The 22,003-nt window shown below is 42.9% G+C and overlaps 1 protein-coding gene across 1 annotated transcript; it reads left to right on the top strand.

Annotated features, from left to right (window-relative positions):
- The first annotated feature begins 8,460 nt into the window (after nt 1-8,460).
- Nucleotides 8,461-20,653, top strand: ITM2C (integral membrane protein 2C). The gene is made up of 5 exons (XM_065411127.1): nt 8,461-8,550; nt 12,166-12,354; nt 14,687-14,797; nt 18,623-18,773; nt 20,562-20,653. The coding sequence occupies exons 1-5, from the start codon at nt 8,476-8,478 to the stop codon at nt 20,651-20,653; spliced, it is 618 nt and encodes a 205-aa protein (XP_065267199.1). The 5' UTR covers nt 8,461-8,475.
- Nucleotides 20,654-22,003: the final 1,350 nt, after the last annotated feature.

The raw sequence follows: 22,003 nt of genomic DNA, 5'->3' as shown, positions 1-22,003 counted from the left end.
ACTCGTAAACTCACTGGCAGAGCCAGTAATAGAATCTAAGCCTCCTGACTCCGTCCTGTGCCTTTTCTACAAATCCATCTTTCTGACCCTACCACCTCTCTTTTTTCCACAAGGACATCTGAGCTTTGACAAGCTTCCTCTCTTGGTTCTGCTTTTTCTCACTTCAACCTCAGTCCCAAAAATTGCCTTCATAAAGCCCAATTTTTGCTCCATCATTCTCCCACCCAAGGAGGATTGAGTCATGTTAGAGTCCTTCTACATCAGGCATCGGAAACCTAGAGTGCATGGCTGCCTTGTAATGTGAGTTGATGAATGTTCTGTCTCTGCAATACTCTGCTGATCCCCTGTTAGCAGAAACCTGTGTTGGACTTTGTATTCTGTTTCTCCTTTCCCTTTATGCATCCTTCCCTATTCTGTATTGCCAGATGTCCTTTCCTTCCGCAGCCTTGTGTGTGGTGCAAATGTACAGGAAACGTGCAAGCCCTCCGAGCTCTATGATGCAAACAGCCACTCACGTGGAAGCATGCCTAACGAGAAGGGGTAGTACAGATTTGCTGCATGCCCTCTCTTGGGGCTCAGAGGGGAAGCATGTATGACTGCTTGATGCACTTGTAAGGAAATGGATATTATTTCCCTTCCTGCAACTTGCCAGCTATTCCTGTGTTGCTGGGGAGCTTCATCCCCATTTTCAGTTTCCATTTCAAGCACACAGATTGGTGCACGCTGTGAGTGTGGCATGTGTGTATTAGTATTGTTATGACTATTTATTGGCATTGTGGTATTGCCTAGCAGGCTGGTCATGGAGCAGGATCCCATTGTGCTAGGTGCTGTACAAACACAGAACAAAAGGACAGTCTCTGCCCCAAAGAGCTGCTTATTTTAAAAATCATTGTAGCTAGATATTTATTTTTTGGGCCAGGCACATGCTGCACTTGCTGCCGCAATAAATCCCCATGCTTTTGGGGGAGCCTTGCTTTGTCAGCACCCCGCCCTAGCTTGTACCCAGGACTTCCCCCTCTCAAATAGCCTGGCAACACCCCTCACCTTAAAGAACTCCATAAGGTCCAACCCCTCCCAGTTGCAGGAAGCCTCCCTATCCAGCTGATTCTCTCTGCTCCCCCCCTTTTCCCTTCAGTAATAGGAAGCACCCTGACCCCACTCTTCCAAGTGCTGCAAACCCAGTCTATTCAGCTGTCTAACCCTCCCATCCCAGATGTGTGCTGCGGTTTATGGAAGTCTACCTGAGGCCCTGCATGTTGTATCACGCCCTACAAAACCTAGCACCTGATCTACTTGATTGTTTCCCCATTTTGATATTCTTTAGACCTTGGATCTGTAACTCACTATGTTCACAGATTCTGTCCAACGCCTAGCACAACCGAGCCCTGACCTGTTTGGCCCATAGGTGCAACTGCTATATGTGTTCGTAACTAGTTAAACAGGACACTGTCGATCTTGATCTTTTCTCCCTTAAGCCTGCTGTCTGTTTATTTAAAATTAAAAGAAAAACCCCAAACAAAGAGAGAGGGTTTTTGTATCTGCCTTAATTTTAAGTACATTCTCCCAATCAGCCTGTAACGTGACTTCATGTCCATGGAACTGCCCTGACAGTACATCCGAGATGCTCAGGTTGTCTGACATTCTGTACATGCATGCTGCTCCTCTGCTCTGTTCTTGTGAGCAGGCAGAGCACTGAACCATACCAAAGAGCCTGTTTTATCAGAAAACAGGAATTCTTGTATATTTCAGTGCCCTGTCTGCTGGCAGGGACTTAGAAATATCTTCAGTGCATGCATGCCTGCAGATCAAACCAAATTCAGCGAGGTTGATTATTCAGGCCTGCTAGCTTAGATTGCCTCTCTCTATCCCTGTGCTGTGCAGCCTGTTCACTAGAATACTGGGTAAAAGCCAAGGGACACAAGCTCCCTTGTTTAGTAATGGACGGTTCCCTACCCCCACATGGGAAAATGTGCTTGTGCTCCTCTCCGCTCCAGACAGTGAGCAGTGTGAGCTTACTGCTAAATCCATGATGCAGACGTATCCCAGTTTAGCTGGTTCTTTTTTCAGTAACGCTGTCCGGGGCTCTGCTGTGTTTAAATATTCTTTGTCAGTACCAAATGTGTGGTTTGCTCACTACAGTGACCTTCATTGTACTACTAGATTGTGTGCCTTGTGTTACAATGTTAAATTAGCATTATCAGCATGTAGTGAAATCCCAGGGACACTGGGGACAATGATGTAATGTCACACACCAGACGCTTCTCATGTGATTTACTGTCAGTGGTTAGAGCCCTCGTACCATACACTCTGGGGGTTTGGCTACACTTGCGAGTTAGAGTGCATTAAAGCAGCCCTGGATGCCCTAGCTCACTCCCTGTCCACACTGGCAAGGCACGTAGAGTGCTCTGACTCCAGGGCTAGAGTGCTGGTACTCCACCTCGGCGAGAAGATTAACACTTGGTGCGCCTTGGCTGAAACGCCCGGGCATCAGTGTGAACGAGGTGTTGCATTACTGCACTCTGATCAGCCTCCGGAAACCTCCCATAATCCCCTTAGGTCAAGTGGCCACTCTTGTCATTGTTTTGTAATTACTGCAGGAATGCGGATATGCCCTTTGAAAGCTCTGTTTCAGACAGCCAGCATGCTTATCTGCTCTGAGACAAAGCAACCATTACTCTGGAGTGCTCTGTGTGTGAGAGAGAGAGGTGGGGGGGGGGGGGGGGGGAGAGGGAGTCTGCTGCAGTCTGAACTTACAAGACAGCATGCTAGCATGCTGACATGCTCTCAGCACCCCCAAAACCCACTCTCTCTCCCCCCACATACACACAACACACTCCCTGTTACACTCCACCTGCCGTCCCCATTTGAAAAGCACGTTGTAGCCACTTGCATGCTGGGATAGCTACCACAATGCACTGCTCTCTGTGGCCATTGCAAGAGCTGCTAATGTGGCCACGCCAGTGCGCTTGCAGCTGTCAGTGTGGACAGATTGCAGCGCTTTCCCTACTGCACTCTGCGAAAGCTGGTTTAACTCAAAGCGCTCTACATCTGCAAGTGTAGCCATGCTCTGGGTTAGTGTCCAACTCTTGTCCCCTTCCTGTGGTTTGCCTTTCCATTAAGCTGACTCTTAGGGTATGTCTACACTGCCGTGCTAGTTCGGCGGCTGGGGATCGAAGTTCCGGGTTCGATTTATTGCGTCTGGTGTGGACGCGATAAATCGAACCAGGAAGTGCTCGCCGTCGACTGCGGTACTCCAGCTAGACGAGAGGAGTACCGCGGAGTCGACGGGGAGCCTGCCTGCCGCGTGTGGACCGCGTCTGAACCGCGGTAAGTTCGAAGTAAGGTATGTCGAATTCAGCTACGTTATTCACGTAGCTGAATTTGCGTACCTTACTTTGACTTGGGGGGTAAGTGTAGACCAAGCCTCAGTCTCAGCTTTCTCCTGAGCTTGGCTTGTTCGGAAGCTTTCTCCCTCAAGGCCCTTCTCTTGCTGCCCCTAGGTCACACTTTCCCCTCAGACTGCTCTTGGGCTTGAGCTAATGAGCAGCATCTGGTCTGATGTCCTACATGATTCAGCAAAATAGATCTTGATGAACAGAAATTTGCACACAAAATATTGAGATACGTTTTTAACCTTGTCGAGTTATAATATTGACCTCCCAAGAGAGTGGTTCTTTTTCTGGAAGACCTTTTTATATTTTATTATTTTAAAAAAATGCTTCCCAATGCTAGAACTATGAAAGGTGGGGAGGATGCTAGCCCTGCAAAACTTCCAGTAAAGAATACTGTGAGTATGATATGTTACTGTGCTTCCCAATGGTGTACTGGTTCCCTTTGAGATATGTGCTGTGTCTAATTCTGAGATGGACTGATTTTCTTATTAAGATTAGTTAAAGGAAAAACTGCTTCCATGTTAGGGAGTCAAACATTCTCAGGGCAAGAAGGTGTTAATGAATCAACTGCGATGAATTTGTTTAAAGAGTCTAATAGGCAATTTTCATTTGTAATACAGGAAGTAGCGATGTTACTGAGAACATACATACCTTGTGACTCTAGTAGTGTGACAGCCCAATAGCAGATGTGGATGCTTTTTCTAAAGTTTAAAGATGTGGTTAAAGCAGGTTGTACACCAGTTTTTCCAAGAGCTTCCATTCTGTCTGTCTTATAAGTGACTCTGCCTCTGGCCCAGAGGCTCAAATGCAGATTGTAATTTAAAAGCAAATAAGTGTCAGTTTGTTCATGGTGACAAATGCTACTTCTCACCTTGCAAGTTTTTAATCTGCTGGGCTGAGATGATCGGTGGGGCAAGTGATCTTTACAATGTATTTTGTCATGGTTAATAGTTCTCCTTTAACTGAAAGGCAGCATCTTTAACTTTGCTGGCTGAGCCTTGCTCCACTAGAACATGACTGCTGGTGAGTCAGTTTCTTTCCTCGCGTACCCTTACTTTCTTCATTTACTCTCTGGCTTTACTCTTTCATGGGTTCTTTGCTTTTCCTGACTCAAGCTAGGTTTTTTTTTTTTTTTTTTTCCCTTCTGCAAAATTCCAAGCATTTTCATCTTGCCACAGGGATAATTTGCAGAGATCAGAATTCCATTTTGTGTTGTGTGCTAGAGCGGGGTGGACAAACTTTTTGGTCCGAGGGCCACATTGGGGTTGCAAAACTGGATGGAGAGCCGTGTAGGGAAGGCTGTGCTTCCCCAAACAGCCTGGCCCCCACCCCCTCCCACTTCCCACTCCCTGACTGCCCCCCTCAGAACCCTCAGAACCCCCCGACCTATCCAACCCCCCCTGCTCCCAGTCCCCTGACTGCCCCAACCCCATCCACACCCCCGCCCCCTGACAGGCCCCCTTGGACCCCACCCCCTATCCAACCCCCCTGTTCCCCGTCCCCTGACCGCCCCCCCGAACCTCCGTCCCATTCAACCGCTCCCTGTCCCCTGACTGCCCCCTGGAACCCCCCCGCCCCTTATACAACCCCCCCGCCCCTTATACAACCCCCCAGCCCACTTACCACGCCGAGCAAAGCATGCAGAGCAGCATGCCTGGTTGCCGTGCCGGTTGTGCAGGAGCACGCAGCTCCACTGCCCAGAGCGCTGCCCACGTGGTGGCGTGGCTCTGCGGGGGAGGGGCCGGGGGCTAGCCTCCCCGGTCGGGAGCTCAGGGGCTGGGCAGGACGATCCCGTGGGCCGTAGTTTGCCCACCTCTGTGCTAGAGAGAGCAGCCTGCTATACTGTTCCTCTCACGGAGCAAGTCTATTTTCACTGCACTATGAAAAGGCAAACGAGGGGAATTTGCCCAGTTAAATTGTTTTTCACGTGAAAACACTCTTTAAGTTAAAGTTTTATGTGCTTTGATATTTCTGAATCCTCTCCAAATGCTCACACCTCAGCTCATCCTCTCCATGCAGTGTTAGCATCCACATGAGGCAACTTGCTGAGAAAGCTGTGGATGCATTATCTCTTACAGGAACCTGGCACTCGTTTCAAATAATTCACTCATAAGTGTTAACATTTTTCTTGGCTGTTGTTGCTCGAGTTTTAGTAGCAGGACCACCATTTTTTTTTTAATTTTTTTTTAATCCACCCTCATTCTCTCTGCATCATGTTTGTGAGCACTAATATTCAGCAAAGTCTGTTTTTTCTAGGCCATTGCCATGAGCATGTTTTTCCCACCTCAGCATTGCTGGTAGAGATCCCTTAACTTCCTTTATAAATGTGATTGTTTGGTTTTGAATCATCACTGCTTTGAACTGCTCACTCTGTGATGGGAGAGAGCTTAAATTTTCTTCAACTTCTTTACTCTCTTGATGAAGAAGCAGTGAAGAATTGATTATGCACTGACCCCACAGCATTGGGAGTTGGCAATGTATTGCGAAGTTGTATGTGTTGTGCAAGCAAGTGGGGAAAACAAATTTAGGTTAGCTTCTCCTGGAGGTGCTTGGGGTTTGCAGTTCTTCTGACGCCACTCACATTTTTGTCTTTGCAGATATACCTGTCTGAATAATAATAATAAAAAAGTAGAAAATCTGTCTGATCCGTGTCAGCTGGGAATTAATCGTGCAGTGAAGTTGTATAAAAATGAGGTTAACAGTGTAGGGTCAGATTATTTGCTGACTGGCATGGTAGAGGTGGGACTGTCAGAGCCGATGACAGTTCCCTAATTCTCTGGCCAGCTGTTTTCCTGGAGACAAGTTAGTGCAGCCTAGAGGCTGCTCTAACATACACCAGATAGTAACTGTCCTCCTTTTCTTCCTGACATGCCCCTCTGCACTGAAGGTTGTGGGGAGGATGGTGTAGGAACTGGCAACACTGTCTCTACATCTCATTTGGCCTATGCTATACCAAGAGAATTTCCAGCTAGGAACGGGCAGCCTGCCTGAGCAGAACAAAGGGAACAGAGTGAGGCAGAGAATCTGCCCCACTGACTTCAACTAAGATAGAGGGCTGCTATCCAGGTCTATAAAGGTTTTGCCCAGGAAGACCACTTTTGCCTTTGGGGAAGGAAGATCTATGGGTTCAAGGCTTGGGATCATTCTACTGCAGTTCAGTAGTGGAGGAAGGGGAGGGGGTGGGTCTCAAGTCAAAGTCAAAATGCTTTTTATTTCTCTGGTGGGGAAGAAGGGAACTTGGACAGCTCTTACTGTGGCTTTTTTAGTCCAATCTGCTTTCCAAGCCACCTTCTGATCATAGCCTGATTGCATGAGGCTAAGTGAATGTTCCCAGAAAGACTTGCAGAACTTAAGGCTTGGAAAGCAGATTGGGCTAAACGACTTTAAAAATAAGCACCTTGTGCTGGATCCCACATAGAAGGTTCCTGGGTTTGACCTTCCACGGACATCTTGTTCATCTCTGCAATAAATTCTGCTACTCCTGATGTAGCCATCTAGCTCAGTCAACTGCAGATGAAATTGTAGTTGGTGCTCTACACGAGCCATACAAAAGAAGAAGCAACTCCTCTGTTTGCATGGCTAATTATCCCTCTAATTACTGTTTGGTAAATCTCACCTTTTTCCTTTGGATTTGTAATGGATCTTGAAGTTAACATGACATTTTGCATAAAACAAGATTGTAAACAACATGTGAGAGAATATAAAATGCTGGCACATACTTGTCAATAGGATTTTGGTCATTCTTCTGCACAACCAGCCCTGGAGCACGGAGCATAATTTATTTTGTCTAGGTTCTAGATACAAAAAGGGGCTAGATTTTTATTTAAAAGAAAAAAAAAGATATCTCGAGTATTGCCCTACAAGTTGTAACACTCTTCAGGCCAACCGAAGTCGGTCCTTTTTTAAGTGCTTGGGATCAGTTATTATTTCTGTTGAGAGATTCCATCCTTTCCTTCTCACAAATAAAGCGTGTGCGCAGTTCCAGTCTGCATTATCTGTTTGTTTTGCTGGAATGTAGCTTTACATTCTTCCTTTTGGAAATCTGAGCACCTCTAAACCTGCCTGTCAATTTTCATCCCCCTGTGCCAGGATCCTAGTGTGTCCTTTTGTCCCCAATCTTAACGTTCTAGAGATTATTTTTTTTGGGGGGGGGGGGAGAGGTCATAAAAGATCAGAACATTGGTCCATCAGGTCAAATATCCTGTGTCCAACAGTGGCCAGAGCCAGCTGCTTCACAGGAAAGTGCTAAAGTCCCTGAAGTGGGAAATTATTGAATAATCTATACTTAGGGAAAGTTTATTCCGACCTCTGTCAGAGATTGACTAATGCCCTGAAACATGAGTTTATTTCCCTTCCAAACTCTTTTCTCTTTTGTTTCAAGCCCCATGTACCTTGGGTGTGTGTTGGAATATGATACATGGGAGCTAGGGTAATGTTTTGGACACAGATGGTTGATAAAATCATTGCACCCCTATCATTAGGCAGCTCTTTAAAACAAGCGTATCCCTGTCCTCTATTTTATTTACTCCAAGGACTGTCCCTGAAAAATTCAGCTCTTCTGTTGATTTTCATATTTTTTAAAAGGAACTTGTGCACAGATATGGGAGAAATGCACTTACATTTATCAGGCATTTTATTTCATAACTTCTAGTTATATAATTTTCCTGTTTGCTTTGTTGTTGAGATTTATCAGAAATTAAAAAAAAAAGGTGAATCTCTGGAATCTGGCCAGCTTGTTGAGAGTAGTGTGTGTGTGTGTGTGTGTGTGTGTGTATATATATATATATATATATATATATAATGAAAAGGTATGAAATGTGTCCTTGTCATCCCTACTGGAATGATATTGTCACATAAGGTTCCCAGGATACCCATGTGAGATTACCTTGAAAGACCCTGATCTGCATTTATTAGCTGTGCTTCATATTACCATGAGTGGGCTTTAAACAACATGTTGTTGCTCTTCCGATCTCCTCCTACCGCATCTGACTAATGTTTTTGTTCTTTCTTTTCACAGGAGGAGGAGCAGCCTCCCCCAATGCAAACAAGGAGGTCGTCTCTCAGTGGGTTATGCTACTTGACTATGGGCCTCATTGTTTTGCTCCTGGGCCTTGTGTTTGCATCCATGTATGTCTACAGATATTTCTTCATTACCCAGGTACTATACAATCTGAAAATTCCAGTTCTCCCGCCTCCCCCCTTCCTCCCCCCCAAATAAATTTAAGCAGACACAACACCTGCCTCATTTATTTAAAAAAAACCAAACCTTTTTTATGGTAGCACCTACCTGTCCCAGCCTAGATCAGGGCCCCATTGCACTAGGCACTGCACAGACACACAATAAGAGACAGTCCCTGCTCTGAAGAGTACATGAAAACTTTCCAAAACCAACACCTTTTTCTTGCAGCATAAAACATTAGGACAATTTCTCTTTGATTTTTCTGTACTATGTCACAATATAACTGGCTTTGCTTAAGCTATCCATATCCCTGTCTTGTGATTAGCAGTTACATTTGATATAGCCCATTGCATCATTCAGTACACACAAAGCAGGAGCAGTACATGTCTTTTATACATGAAGTTGCTTTAAGATTACTTTCAAAATTGAGACTGATTTCCAGCAAGTAGATTCACGTGCATTTGTCTGCATGTGATTGTGCATGTGCAAAGTAGATGCATAGGCAAATATATGAAGCTAGTCTGGGCTTATATGCAAATGCACATGGCTTTTGCCAATTCCTGTTGGGCTGTGTGTGCGTCCACACCTACAAATGCACTGACTTGGGTGGACACAAAATGAGCATGGCTCTATACAATCTGACCTGTATACGGAATAGCAGGAATACACAGTCCAGAAGCCTTTTGTTTTTCCAGGGTATATGTAAATGTCCTGTCACTCCTATGTCACAAACATAACTTTACTGGTCTTAGTCATAAACCATTTTTAAAGAGTGTTTTGCCAGGAGGGAGCAGAAGGGGTTGGAAAGAACACAGAGCTTAAGAGACTGTTTCTTTGTGATCTGTATGTACAGCACCTAGCACAATGGGACTTGGGTTTCTGGCCCTACGGCAATACACATAGTAAATACTACTACTAAAGCACAATAGGAAATGCTATTGGAAAATCAGTGTGGGTTTTCCATGAAGCCTGCAGGAGTTAGGTGCCCAAGTCCAGTTGAATTAGGTGCCTTCTGTTAGGTGCCTCCTTCCTAGTCTAAGTACACAGCAGTTAAACAGCAGCTGTTCAATACACTTCAAAGAATATACACGTGAGGGCCCCTTTAAAAATGCATCCGGGGGTGGGGGGGAATTGTTTTCTGTTATGTAGGTCAGATTGCCCTCAACTCTAGAAAGAGATTGGTGTATTATTTATATTACACTAGTGCCTAGGGGCCCTATTGTGCCATGCACTTTATAGATACGTAGTGAAAGAGACAGTGCCTGCCTCAAAGAGCTTAAATCTAAATAGACAAGGGAACCAGGCATAGACACGTGAAATGACCTGGTCAGGGTCTTTCAGCAGGGTAGTGACAGAACTTGGATTAGAATTCAGACCTCCGGAGTCTCAGTTGAGTGCTCTAACCATTTGGCCACACTGCTTCCCAATATAATGGTATTTAATATGAAAGCTGGGATCTTTCTGAAACTTCTTGACTGTTCAGCTCTTCTATATTGTGGCAGAGGTAATTTAAACAAAACCCTTCTATTCAATTAGTGTTATCTAATGATTTCCTAGAAATGTTTGAGGATGACGAATTAATCATATTCTTTTGTTGAAAATGTGACTTGTAAAATATAGCTTTTGGTGACTTTTAGGATCTGTGTGCTGGGTGGGCCAACTAGAATTCAGTTGCTTTGGGGAAGGACGGAATGTAGCTTATTTATAGTCACAGTTCTAGGGCAAAACCTGCCAGCTGTTTCGATCTTGACTTGAAAATTTCTACCCCATTGGTGGCCAGTTGCTGCTGCTTGTGGTAGTGCCCTGATGTACGAAGTACTTTCCAAATATACAAGAAGGGATGGCCCCTGCCCTGAGGAGTCACAGTCAATGACAAGTAAATGGAAGTCAAGGAAGAGGAACAACAAAGGGATTTTTCTGTACAAATCATCTAGTCATTGTAGGCAGCATATTCATAGTGGGATTTTGAGAAAGAGATCTTAAAAGCTGAGGGGGCAGAGCCTTGTGGATAATTCAGGTGGGTCAGACCACACATAGGAGGTGGCATGGAAGAAAGGACAGAGGTGATGGCTCAAGAGACTGAGCAATGGCTGGATAAGGATGAGAAGCTCAACAAGGGAGGGTGAGGGGAAGTTGCAGTAGATTAGTGCCCCAGACCCAGGTTCAGATCCCCACTCGAGTCACAATCTAAGTTGTCCATATAAAATAAGAAGCCAGATCTGTGTGTGATTGATGGTTTCTGCTCAAAGGAGAGTCCAGACTGAAGTGCATTGATGGAGCTCTTGTGGGGAATTCTGTACGTTCTGTGCTTGTGCTGAAGCAGAAAGGAGGACTTCCCCTCCCCCAACCATTTTCATAAGCACTGAATTCACATACTTTGTTTAAAAAAGAAAAATCCCTTGCCCTCATTTTAAGAGGCAGAGTGCATAGCTTTCTTGCTAGCTGAATTTTTAGCCAAAAATACACCCAGTCATAGCTGTATAAGGGCTTTATGATGAGGACTGCTGTCTATTGAACAGCTATTACCAAATTAATTCTCTGAGGACTGCAGGATCTATGTGTCCAGCTTTTATCCACTCAGCAATTTAGTCTTCTATATGCTCCCTTGCTCAATAAATTTCCTTGCTGCAAAATTAATTTCTAATCTGCATTTTCAGGTATACAAATAAGTTATCTCCACCTGTCTTTATAAATGAGCTTTAAACCCTGTGACAATTTTCTGACCATTTTTTCACATCTTTGCTGGGGTTATTTTTACATCAGGATTGGTTTACAAAAAGCCTGTTGTCAAATAACATTTAAGCTGACTATTGACTGGGTGCAGGACAACATCCAGTATCGCTGCTATCTGAACAAAAGGAGGTGATCTGAATAGCACTAAGTGCAAGATGATTCATTCAAGGCTTTACATTGGACATCTTCATTGTGTGCTGCATGCAAGAGCAAAGGATAGTTTATATCCAATAACAGAGAGAAGCCCATTAAACATTGACAGTGGTGCTTCCTGGCATCAAGGCTGTGTGTGCAAGGTCTCAGGTGGTTACAGTATGCCTATCTGGTCACGGTGATCAGACTCCATCCTTTTATCCTCCTCTTCTTTTTGTATGCCGTGGGTTAATGAACAAACGGGGTCCAGTGGTGCCTGCTTGTAATGAATTTAGGTAGAGTGAAATCACGTCTGCAGTGAAGTAGAAAATTCCTAATGGTTTCGGTGCATTGCAGTGTGCAAACTGCAAGTCCAGTAGAATGAACCTCTCTGTTTATGGCAACCGTAACTGTTCTATGGAGGAAGATAACACTGCTGTAAACTGTGCTCCATTTGGGTTTGTATGGTGGGTGGGAGGGCTCTGGTGCATCTATAGGACTAGAAAACAGCTACTAATGAGGGGTGTTTTTGCACTGCAGTGACCTGACTAATAAAACACATTGACAGACTTGTTCCTAAATGCTCTCAGGGACATGTTCTGTGAAACAAGCTTAGTGGCATTGCTTTGTGCCCTCCTTCAGTGCCATGCAAAGCGTTGTTTCTTGATGAGATTTGTAACGGTGTGTGTGTGTGTATGTTCCGTCTCCACTTTGTTCTAGTTTCCACAGCTTCCCCGGGAGAGCGTGTTCCACTGTGGGGTCCTCTTCGAAGACTCTCTCTACTCGCCATTTAAGGGGCAGTTGGAGTTGCATGAGGATGTGAAGATTTACATTGAGGAGAACTATGAGCAGATCAACATCCCAGTTCCCCAGTTTGGGGGGAGTGACCCTGCAGATATAATCCACGATTTCCAGCGGGTGAGGAATTTCTGTAGGCAATGTTTTTTCGTTATTATAGTTAAAACATAAGAGCTGCCATGCCAGCGCTGACTAATCATCCACCAGAATCCTTCCCCTGACTGTGGGAAATAGCAGGAGTTTAGAGGAAGGCACAGAAAGTTTTAATCACCTAATTGTGTAGTTCTAAACCATGCAGGAAACTTGTTCCTGATCATTGATGTTCCTAATCATCTGCTGGTAATCATGTTATGCCCTGAAGAATGAGAAGTGATATTGTTCCCACATATGACCTTATGTGAAATGTCCCAACCTGTTTGCCTCAATATCCTGAGCACTGAGTTCCACGGACTAATTTGGTGCTCAAAGTAATTTATTACCTGTCATATTTTTACTTTTGATGTTATGAGTTTGAGTGCATAACTCAGCTTTGGTTTCTGAATGCACCTTTAAGACTTAAGTATAGCATCGAGACCATATTCGTAAGAGCTGCACACTCTGGATTCTTGTTTAAGTGCCTCCAGGTTCTGTTGGAGTTCTGAGAACCCCCAATATTTCCATTGCTTTACCTGCTGAAGGTACTGTTACAACCACCATCTTTTCAGCTGAGTGTTACTGGGCAGGAATCCTTCAAGTCTGTTGGCATCAGTTCATAATTGACCAGAGGTTTCTGTCAAGTGTTGGATTGCATAACCTCTTTCTTGAGGTTTAAGTGAGTTGCTTCTGCTTTACTCCCAACCCCAGCAGCACAGATAGCACATAACTGGACATTGAATCTGTATCTCACATAAGGCCGTGCAAAGCCACCGCTGTTAAATGAGTCAGATGACTAGACTGTACAGATGGGATCTCTTTAAATCCCATAAATTCAGTAATGATCCAGTTCACTAACCTCCCACATACAGTATATAAGGCTAACTCTTTGAAAGTGTTTGGTTCAGCTGTGCCCTGCTTGAGTGTGTAGATCAAACGACAGTGCAGAGAGAGACCAAATAAAGAAGTGTTCTGTGGAGTAATGGGAGAAGTCAGGCTTAGGAATGCTCTGGGACCAATGAGTCCCTCTGATATTCATGTTTTTATGTAAGTACTGCTCAAATAGCTAATGCAGCAGGTGGTACAGTAGCTGCACAAGCAGTGATGTCAAATATCTGAAGTTTAATGACTTGGTGTAAACCCAGGCTGCTCACACACTCACCTGCATTCCACTAGTGTGTGTAATAGCATAAACGGACCACAAGGACGTGCTGAGTTTTCTTCACAGAATTCCTAGTTTTGCAGGGTTCAAAATAACCTTTTTACAGTAACAACACATCCTTAATTCCCCTTTGCCATCCTTTCCTCGTATTGTATCTTCAGCTTCCTTCTGGTGACTGTTACAATGAGAGGGACTGTTGCCCTTCCTAAAACTCACATTGTTACTGTTTTCGTGGCTGAGCTACTGGCAGAGTGTTGCAAGTTTTGTTTTAATTCTCTTCTACCTAAATGGTGACTTAATCCAAGGAGCAACTTCCTGAACAACTCAAGGGATAAAGGGTCAGATCCTCAGCTGGTGTAAATCACTGTAGGTCCATTGATGTCATTAGAGCTTTGCTTTACAATAGCTTGAGGATCTGGTCTATAAGTGTCCAGAGGAACATAATGACATTGACATCTGTTTTTTTCTACACAACACTTATCTGAGGTTGTGTAGTCCATAGTATCCTACTGCTACCCACCTCAACCCCCCTCTTCACCCACATATGCATGCACTTAAATTCTGCCTTAAGAAGAAGAAACTGGAAAATTCTTTTCTGCCACATTGGTTTGCTGCACCTTTTGCTGAAGCTTTAAATAAATAGTAACTGCACATGGAGATAAGGCTCTTTTGATGGCATGGAAGATACAGTTTTAGTAAACCCCACTGGAGCTAGTGTTGCCTACCTGGGATACTTTAATATGTTTGTTGTATACCTGAGCCGAGCTTCTGTGCTCTTTATTGGTGAATGCTCAAGTGCATTGCTGAACAGGGGTAGATGTGCGTAAGGGTTTTATTGCTGGATGTTATAGAAGGGAAGAGTAGTAAGGGGTTGTCAGGGCTGTGGACAGATAAGATTCTATAGAGAGAGGCAAAAACTTAATGTTTATTTTAAGTAACATTTTTCTAGATAACTTGAATCTGGGGCTTTGCCCCAAAGGGGATTATTGTGGTAAGTGGGTGGTTTTTTGTTTTTGTTTTTAAATAGTATCAATTTAGTCTTTAATGGATCCTATTGGTGTATGATGCCACAACTCCACCCCATTTTGTAGGGTTTTGTAATTTTTAGTTCACTCTCCCTTTGGACTAATCAGAAAGATCTCTCTGTTTTGGATCTAGGGGTTGACTGCCTATCATGACATAGCCCTGGATAAATGCTATGTCATTGAACTGAACACCACTATTGTGATGCCACCTCGCAATCTCTGGGAATTGCTGGTTAATATGAAGGTATGTCTGGATGCTATTTTTTTTAATAGACTTCTGTTGAGTTAACTCCTGTGCATCAATTAGAATTTTCCCTTGAAAAGAAACTGCTGTATCTGTGAAAACAGGCATCGGATATGACTATATTTTTGTGTACAGTTAAGGTTTCAGAGTTTAACTGAAACCTTATTTTTTTGCACACAGTGTGGTAACTCAGGCATGTATAGATGTGTATAAGATTATTTTTATCCCCCCTACTTAGGTTTGTATTTGTTAAGAGCAGAGAGGAAATGCTCTGATACCTTTTATGGATTATATAATTGTAGCAGGTTTCAAGGACAGTTTAGTTTGTTTCCCTGTTATATTCTCTTTTCACTAAATGTAACCAGTCCCAAGAGTAGAAAAAAACAGAAAAGATAAGCTTATGTATGTTGATAAGAGTCTAAGGAAAAGGAGGACCCAGGATTATTGACTGCATAACAAAACAATAGAGAAACAGAAAAGCTAATATTAAATCCAGTCAACGAAAATGCCAGTTTGTCCTTACTGATAACTAAATTACAGAGGCAGTAACATGCTTTTTCTTACACGGGATTAAAGGTCTGACATTCAAGATGTGAGTGAAACTATATGCAAATCGAGTATCTGTTTGTAAATGTCTGTTTTAGCTGAATAATCAGTCATTTGCCTGGGTGAATGCTCGACTTGTATGTGCATTTGCACACGTGTATCTTTTAAAATGATGCCCTACATGTGTGTTAAGTGTAGACCTAGTTTTGCCCAGCTTTAAACCCTTCCCTTTTGGGTGAGCGCCTGTCTTGGTGACCTATTGGATTGATAAATGTTAGAACACCCCCTCCCTTCCAGGAAGCTCACTCTTTTTCAAAATCCTTACTGAGGGAACTGGATGGCTCAGGTTGGTCCTGGGACAGATGGCCTTTTACCTCTGGTCTGCTGATTTGAGTCCAGCCCAAGTCATCATTGACCAAAACTTGTTGTTATCTGATGACTGTTTTGGATCTCTGTGAAACAAGATTGGGGGTCCCAGTCTGGTTCCTAGACTGATGTCTACATGAAAGTCAGTACAACAAAAAGGCACTAATTGGCTTCCTCACAGGATAGGCTAGGATTGAATGGGCAAAGAGATGAAATTATCATTTTATGTCCCCTGAGTTTGTCTCTCCAGGTCAGTTTGTGTAGATTAAGAGAGAGAGAGAGAAATCTAAGAACCCTCATCTAGTTAGAGGAGGGGAACTGAAATGCCTGCGACAAAGCACCCCTGCCATGTTGCAGTGATCAATCTAGATGAGCCAGCAAAGAACCTGTCAGTCCAAGTGGTTCCAGATTGAAAGCTTCAGAATAGCTGCATCTCCTGATGTTCTATTTTTCCTACAGCGAGATGCTTAAAACTGTGTTTTTGTCTTTTCTCTTATAAGCAGCCCTTTGAAAAGAAATGGGTAACAATGTCATTACCTCATAATTAAGTCCTGGGATTGAGGAACAATGGTGCTCAATTGTTTTAGCTCCCACAAATAACTAAATCTAAAGACTGAAGAAACTAGATTGACTGTCTCTTTCCCACACATTGGGGACAAGAGGAATTCTGCTCTCCATCCTTGTATACTAACATGATAGTTGTGCCGGTAATTGAACTCGTCATGCAGTCTCTTTCTCTTCCTCTAATGCAGATGGATCAATAACCTAACTTTTATAGAACTGTGGTGTTAGCATATAAGAACTTCCACTAATTGACTGATACTGCAGTATTGCAAGAGAGTTTTATTGATCCAGTAAATTGTGCCAGTCCAGCAGCACAGCACTGTGTTAAGATGGCCTGTTTCCCATTCATTCTCTAAGGACATAACCAGTTTTTTGGCCAGTGGTAATTAAAGGCCTAGGATCTGAAAACTCGCTATCACTGCTTGATTTTTTTCTGACCACATTTAAATTGGCCTCTATCAGGTTTGTAGAAGTAAGTGTTGATGGTGAGCAGAGGATTTGTTAAGAAGAGTTAATGTAGACTGGATGAAGGACTTAAGTGAATGAATGAAAAATGAATCTTCAAATAAAGGCACAGCTAACTTTGAGTCTGTGTTCTAAAGCTCCCAAGCAAATTTTCCTCCTGATCCCTTTTATTGCCAATATAGCTCTGACGCAAATATCTGATCATTCCACAATATGATATCACGGCTGTCTCTAAAAATATATACAAACACATGTATGATTTTTCTCTGTGACTGTTGTGAAGAAAAATTGATAGATGCTAGATGGACCCTTCTCCTTTCTAGGAGTTTGAAGGCCTACCATTATACTGCAAAGTGCAATTTATAAAGATGGTGTGTATGGGGTGAGCTGTCAGAAATGATTTGAAATGGGCACTATCTAAAGCCATCAGACCAGGAAATAGATACAGTAATCCTGGATATTCTAAAGAAATCAAGAAGTGGGAAGAAATATTGAAGGCCAATCAAGCTTTTGAGGTGTGCTCAGTGTCTGAGCAGTGTTTCTTTTTGACCTTTAAAATGAATTTAAAATATGGGCCTTGATCTAGATTGAGGCTTGGGGGCAATTATGCCCCCAATTTTGCTTGAATAATAGCTTAAGATTCTGTATCCTAATATTTTAATGATACCAGTATTTATCATAACCCCCCTCCTGCCCCAACATACATTTATTTATAGCCTTCCGTTCATTTTGCACCCCTGATCCTTGTGTATATCCCAAACCATCTGGTTTCTGATGCTTTGGTCAGTTTCCCGGTGGGAACAACTATTGGGTGGATGGGATGTATAAAATCCCAGCAAATGGAGCTTCAGACCTTAAATATTTTGATACATCGATTTAAAAAAAGAGAGCTCTTTTTGATGAGCTATGAGGAGGCAGTTCTGTTTGTTTTCCTGAAAGGGCGTGTAGCTTTATTATATCCTTTCGTATGGGTTTGTTGTTTGTTTTATTATAATAGATAATAGATGTATAGCTTTGCATTAGGGTATTTTTGGCAGTAATGCAAGGAACATACATGCCACATGCTGTATGAGCTAAATCAGGTTAGCATACATCCGTTTGTGACCTTTAGCTTAGATAAGTGACCCGCCAATTGCACTTAAGAGGTCCACCACAAAGAACATGGAAATCACCACCACCAGCCTGGTTCAGGCGAGAAATAACAGATGTGAGAATGAGCTAATTGTTGTTAATACGTATGAATATGCCATTTTATGGATTAAGTGCCCCCCAATATTATGTGGATGAGGAAATTAAGTTTGGACATGGAAGGGGGGCACAGAGTGCTCAGGCTCTATAAGAGGGGCAAGCCACCATGTTGAGTTGTTTTAGGTCAGGTTTTCTTGGGTTTTTCTGTAGCTTTCTAGCTCTTTCGCTCCTCCTGAGTTTTTCATCTTCCACTTGAGAATTGAGGAACCTGGACCATCAGACTCTTTTGGCATGCCAGAGACGAGGTTGGTCCTTTTGTCTCTTACCACCAGGTTATCAAGGAAGGATGTGACTATGTTAATCTTGGAAGTTTATATAATAAATAATACCACATACCTCTAGAACAATGCTATTTCCTTTTTCGTTCTGGTTGATTTGTTTTCCATTTGATTACTATTCCATTTATGTCAGTAAAAGTCTTTAAGGCAGTATTTTGTTCTCAGTGTCCTTGTCATACATACTGAGGGGTCCTTGCAAAACTCTGTTCTGGGACAAGATCTGATCAGATCAATTGGCGAGCCCATTATCTTTATTACATAAACAATAATATTAATCCACTAAAAATCAGGCAGCAGGAGCTCAGATTGGATTATCAAATTGATTTTATTTAATTTTTGGAAAAAAATGTAATTTCAGAAAGGAACATACCTGCCTCAGACTTACATAATCCAAGAGGAGATGATCGTTACAGAGCATGTCAATGACATGGAGCAGCTTGGCTCCTTTATCTACCGCCTGTGCAGCGGCAAAGAGACTTACAGGCTGAAGCGGAGGACTGCTAGGAGACGTAAGATCCTTGTTGTGCTTGATTGTATTAACCCTGTTTTCCACTGTTTCACAACTGCTGACAGTAACGATTGACTCATGGTGATGAGAGGTACAGACTCTTTGTGAATAGCCGCAAGCTTTTCAAAACTTTCCCACCGTTGCAAACCCAGTGCAGCTTCACCCCTATTAGTGACATTGGAAGCTCCAGTGTAATTGGGAACTGGCTGCCGCAGGAATTTTTACCAGTGTGTGTATTAGCCTAATAGAAAGGTTGATAAAATGCCTGTTAGAGCCAGCTGTCCATTTACATGAGAGCTTCTGGGACTGCACTAGTATTAGCAATGCAGGGAAATTTTTCAAAAATGTCCCTAATATACACACCCACTTCAGTGGTAGCTATTGAGAGCAGATAAAATCTGCAAATAGACTTTAACTATTTAAAGTAGCCCTACCGTGGGGTTTACACCTCTAATAAAATAGTGAGACTGAAGAAGTGGTGAATAGGGAGCACTAGGCATTGTCTATGTTGGGATTTATTCCAGAATAGGTATTCCTGATTAACTATTCCACTTTGGAAATGGTTTAAGCTAATTTGGAATAAGGGCATACTGATCCCAGAATATACGCATCTGCACACCAAATTAATCAGGAATAGTTAATCTGCTTTAAAGTCACACCCGACCTTATTCTGGATTTATTTTCCGGTATAGACAAGCCCTTAGACTATTTTAGTCCCTAAGGCGATGTGAAGAAATTCATCTGTGAGTGCCTTATATTCAAAGCTAATGTAGCCACAAAAGCTTTTTAACCCCAGCATTTTTAACTTACTCACTATCCAAAGTCCTTATTCTCCTACAATTGTAATATATGTTAGTTTGATTGGATCAGATTGGATTTTTGACAGGCAGGGAAAGAGAAGGGTTGCAAGCCTTTTAGCATGTTGGTTAGAATCTCCATAGCTGGAGGCTCCATTTATCCCAGGGAGTCTCAGCTTGGTTCTTCCCGCACCTACCCGTTAAACTATTTATCCTACATCTTCTTTTGGAACAAAATATACTCCTCACTTCCTGCCTCCTTTCTCTATTAACCTACTGCACCAACAAGGGTAAATGGGTACTGTGATGATACTATGATTCTAGAAATGCTGATAGATATAGATACAAAAATAGGTAATCACGTATTTTTGTTGCAGCAGTGTGGAATAGCTGCCATGCAAAGCTATAATGGAAAATAGCTTCTGCAGTGCAGAAAACTGTTAAGGTATTAGGGATGCTGGGGTGTGCAATATTTGTTTTCTGAAGAGATTCAAACTTACTCCAGGACAGTTGAATAAATGGAAACTTAAACTGGGGTGGCAAGTATTTAAGCACCCATTAGCTTCATTGGGTGCCCTGTCGTACTGTCTCTTGAGTCATACTATCTCTTGATTTTTGAGCTAATATTAAGAAGCTGTACACTGAAACCAACCTTTCCACACTACTCCCTATTACTTTCCCCGGCTAGGAACTGGGTAGTAAGGGCTTCACTCTGCTGCAGGGATTAAACTGATAAGAACAGATACTACACTTGACCAGAGCTCCAAGGAGCTGAGAAGCAATTCCACTCACTTGGTTCTCATTGCAGGATTACATTGTTTTCCGGGGGAAGTGAATTTGCATGGCTTTCCTTGTTGCTATACAGTTGTTATATTTCAGCATGCTAGAGTTGTTTGCATCTCATCTGATTTTTTTTTTCCCCCTGCCCCATCCCAGACACACCTACATAATGCAACCATCCTAACTTGGCTTTTGTTTTTGGTCTCTTTTAGGTATCAATCGACGTGAGGCTGGAAACTGTAATCACATTCGCCACTTTGAAAACACTTTTGTGGTTGAAACTGTTATCTGCAAAAAGTCATGAAGCAGCTCTTCAAATGTAACCCTCCTCTGCTTTGCTTGCACAAACAGATCCTCTCCTTAGAAGTGATAATCTGTCTTACTTTTTTACTCTCCCCCTGCTTGGGCAGCACTAACTTCTCCGATCACTTGTGATTATACATTGGACTCTATTGTCTCTGTCCTGTATGTACTACTTACTTGGGACTCTTCGTTGGGCTTAAATTTACACAGTAAACCAAAATGCAACTCAGAATAGACTCAGCCATTTGTGAACACAACAGGACAGGAGTCCCATCATGGAGGATACGTGCTCTGGGAAGTGTGGGGATGGAAATGGAGGGTAAGAAATAGCATGCAGTGTAGAAATGTTTCATTCTGCTGGAATCAGTGGGTAGTTTCATGCAGACATAATGTTGGCACAGAAAAGCCAAAGTAAAATAATGCCATTAAAGGGGGGTTACTATTTGGATGTAGTAACTAGCAGAACGCTGTTAGATGCAGTAAGAATACAGGTCTGAGGTTTGCAAATGCTGCATCTAGGGAAGTTCTGCACATAGAGAATTTCTGCCAAACTAAGTAATAACTCTTAGTGTAAATTCTTGTTCCAAGTCATCCAGTGAGCGTGCCTGCTAAGAGCCTATTTCACAAACAACAAATGGAGCCTTTACACACTCCTTGTGCACATTGCTCTGAAATTATCTCACAGTGTACTTTTCTGAGCAAGGACTATCTGATTCTGTACCCATTGACCATTCTGTGCCCCTCAGCTGATCTGCAGGTGGGGGTAGGGTGGGGAGTGGGAGGGTGGATTCTGGAAGGAGTCAAAGGCAAAAAAGAGTGACTAAATTGAATGGAGACTGATTCAAGCTTCATTGCTTCATGACCACAAAGAAGTGAATGGAACACAAGTATATATATATATATCCCAGCACAAATAATAGGCCCAGTTTTGGGTAACTTTTGATAGCACATTGTGATATTTTCACCAGGAGGACACTGTTCTTCAGCATTTAGCCCAACATATTGAGCGCACACATTTATCTTTTTATACTGGGCAGACAGGCCTTCACTTTCCATATATTTTCCTGAAGTAAATAAAGGGGCAGAGCCTCAACTGGTGTAAATTGTCATCGCTCCATTGCAGTCCTTGAAGTCAATGGAACTATGAAACTTTACACCGGCTAAGAATCTGCCCCATACAGTTCTAACTACTGCAATCCATATTTTAAAAAAAAAGATTCCATACTTATTTTCTATCTGAATATCTCCACTGGTCTCACACTATCAGAGGCTTGTGGTCCTATCCCATTTCACATGTCCCTTCTCTGTCTGACAGTCTGAGCTATGGGGTACTCCCCTTCTCCATGGGGCC

This window comes from Emys orbicularis, chromosome 9, assembly GCF_028017835.1.
Source record: "Emys orbicularis isolate rEmyOrb1 chromosome 9, rEmyOrb1.hap1, whole genome shotgun sequence".
NCBI lineage: Eukaryota > Metazoa > Chordata > Testudines > Emydidae > Emys > Emys orbicularis.
This window is presented reverse-complemented; position numbering and strand designations above follow the sequence as displayed.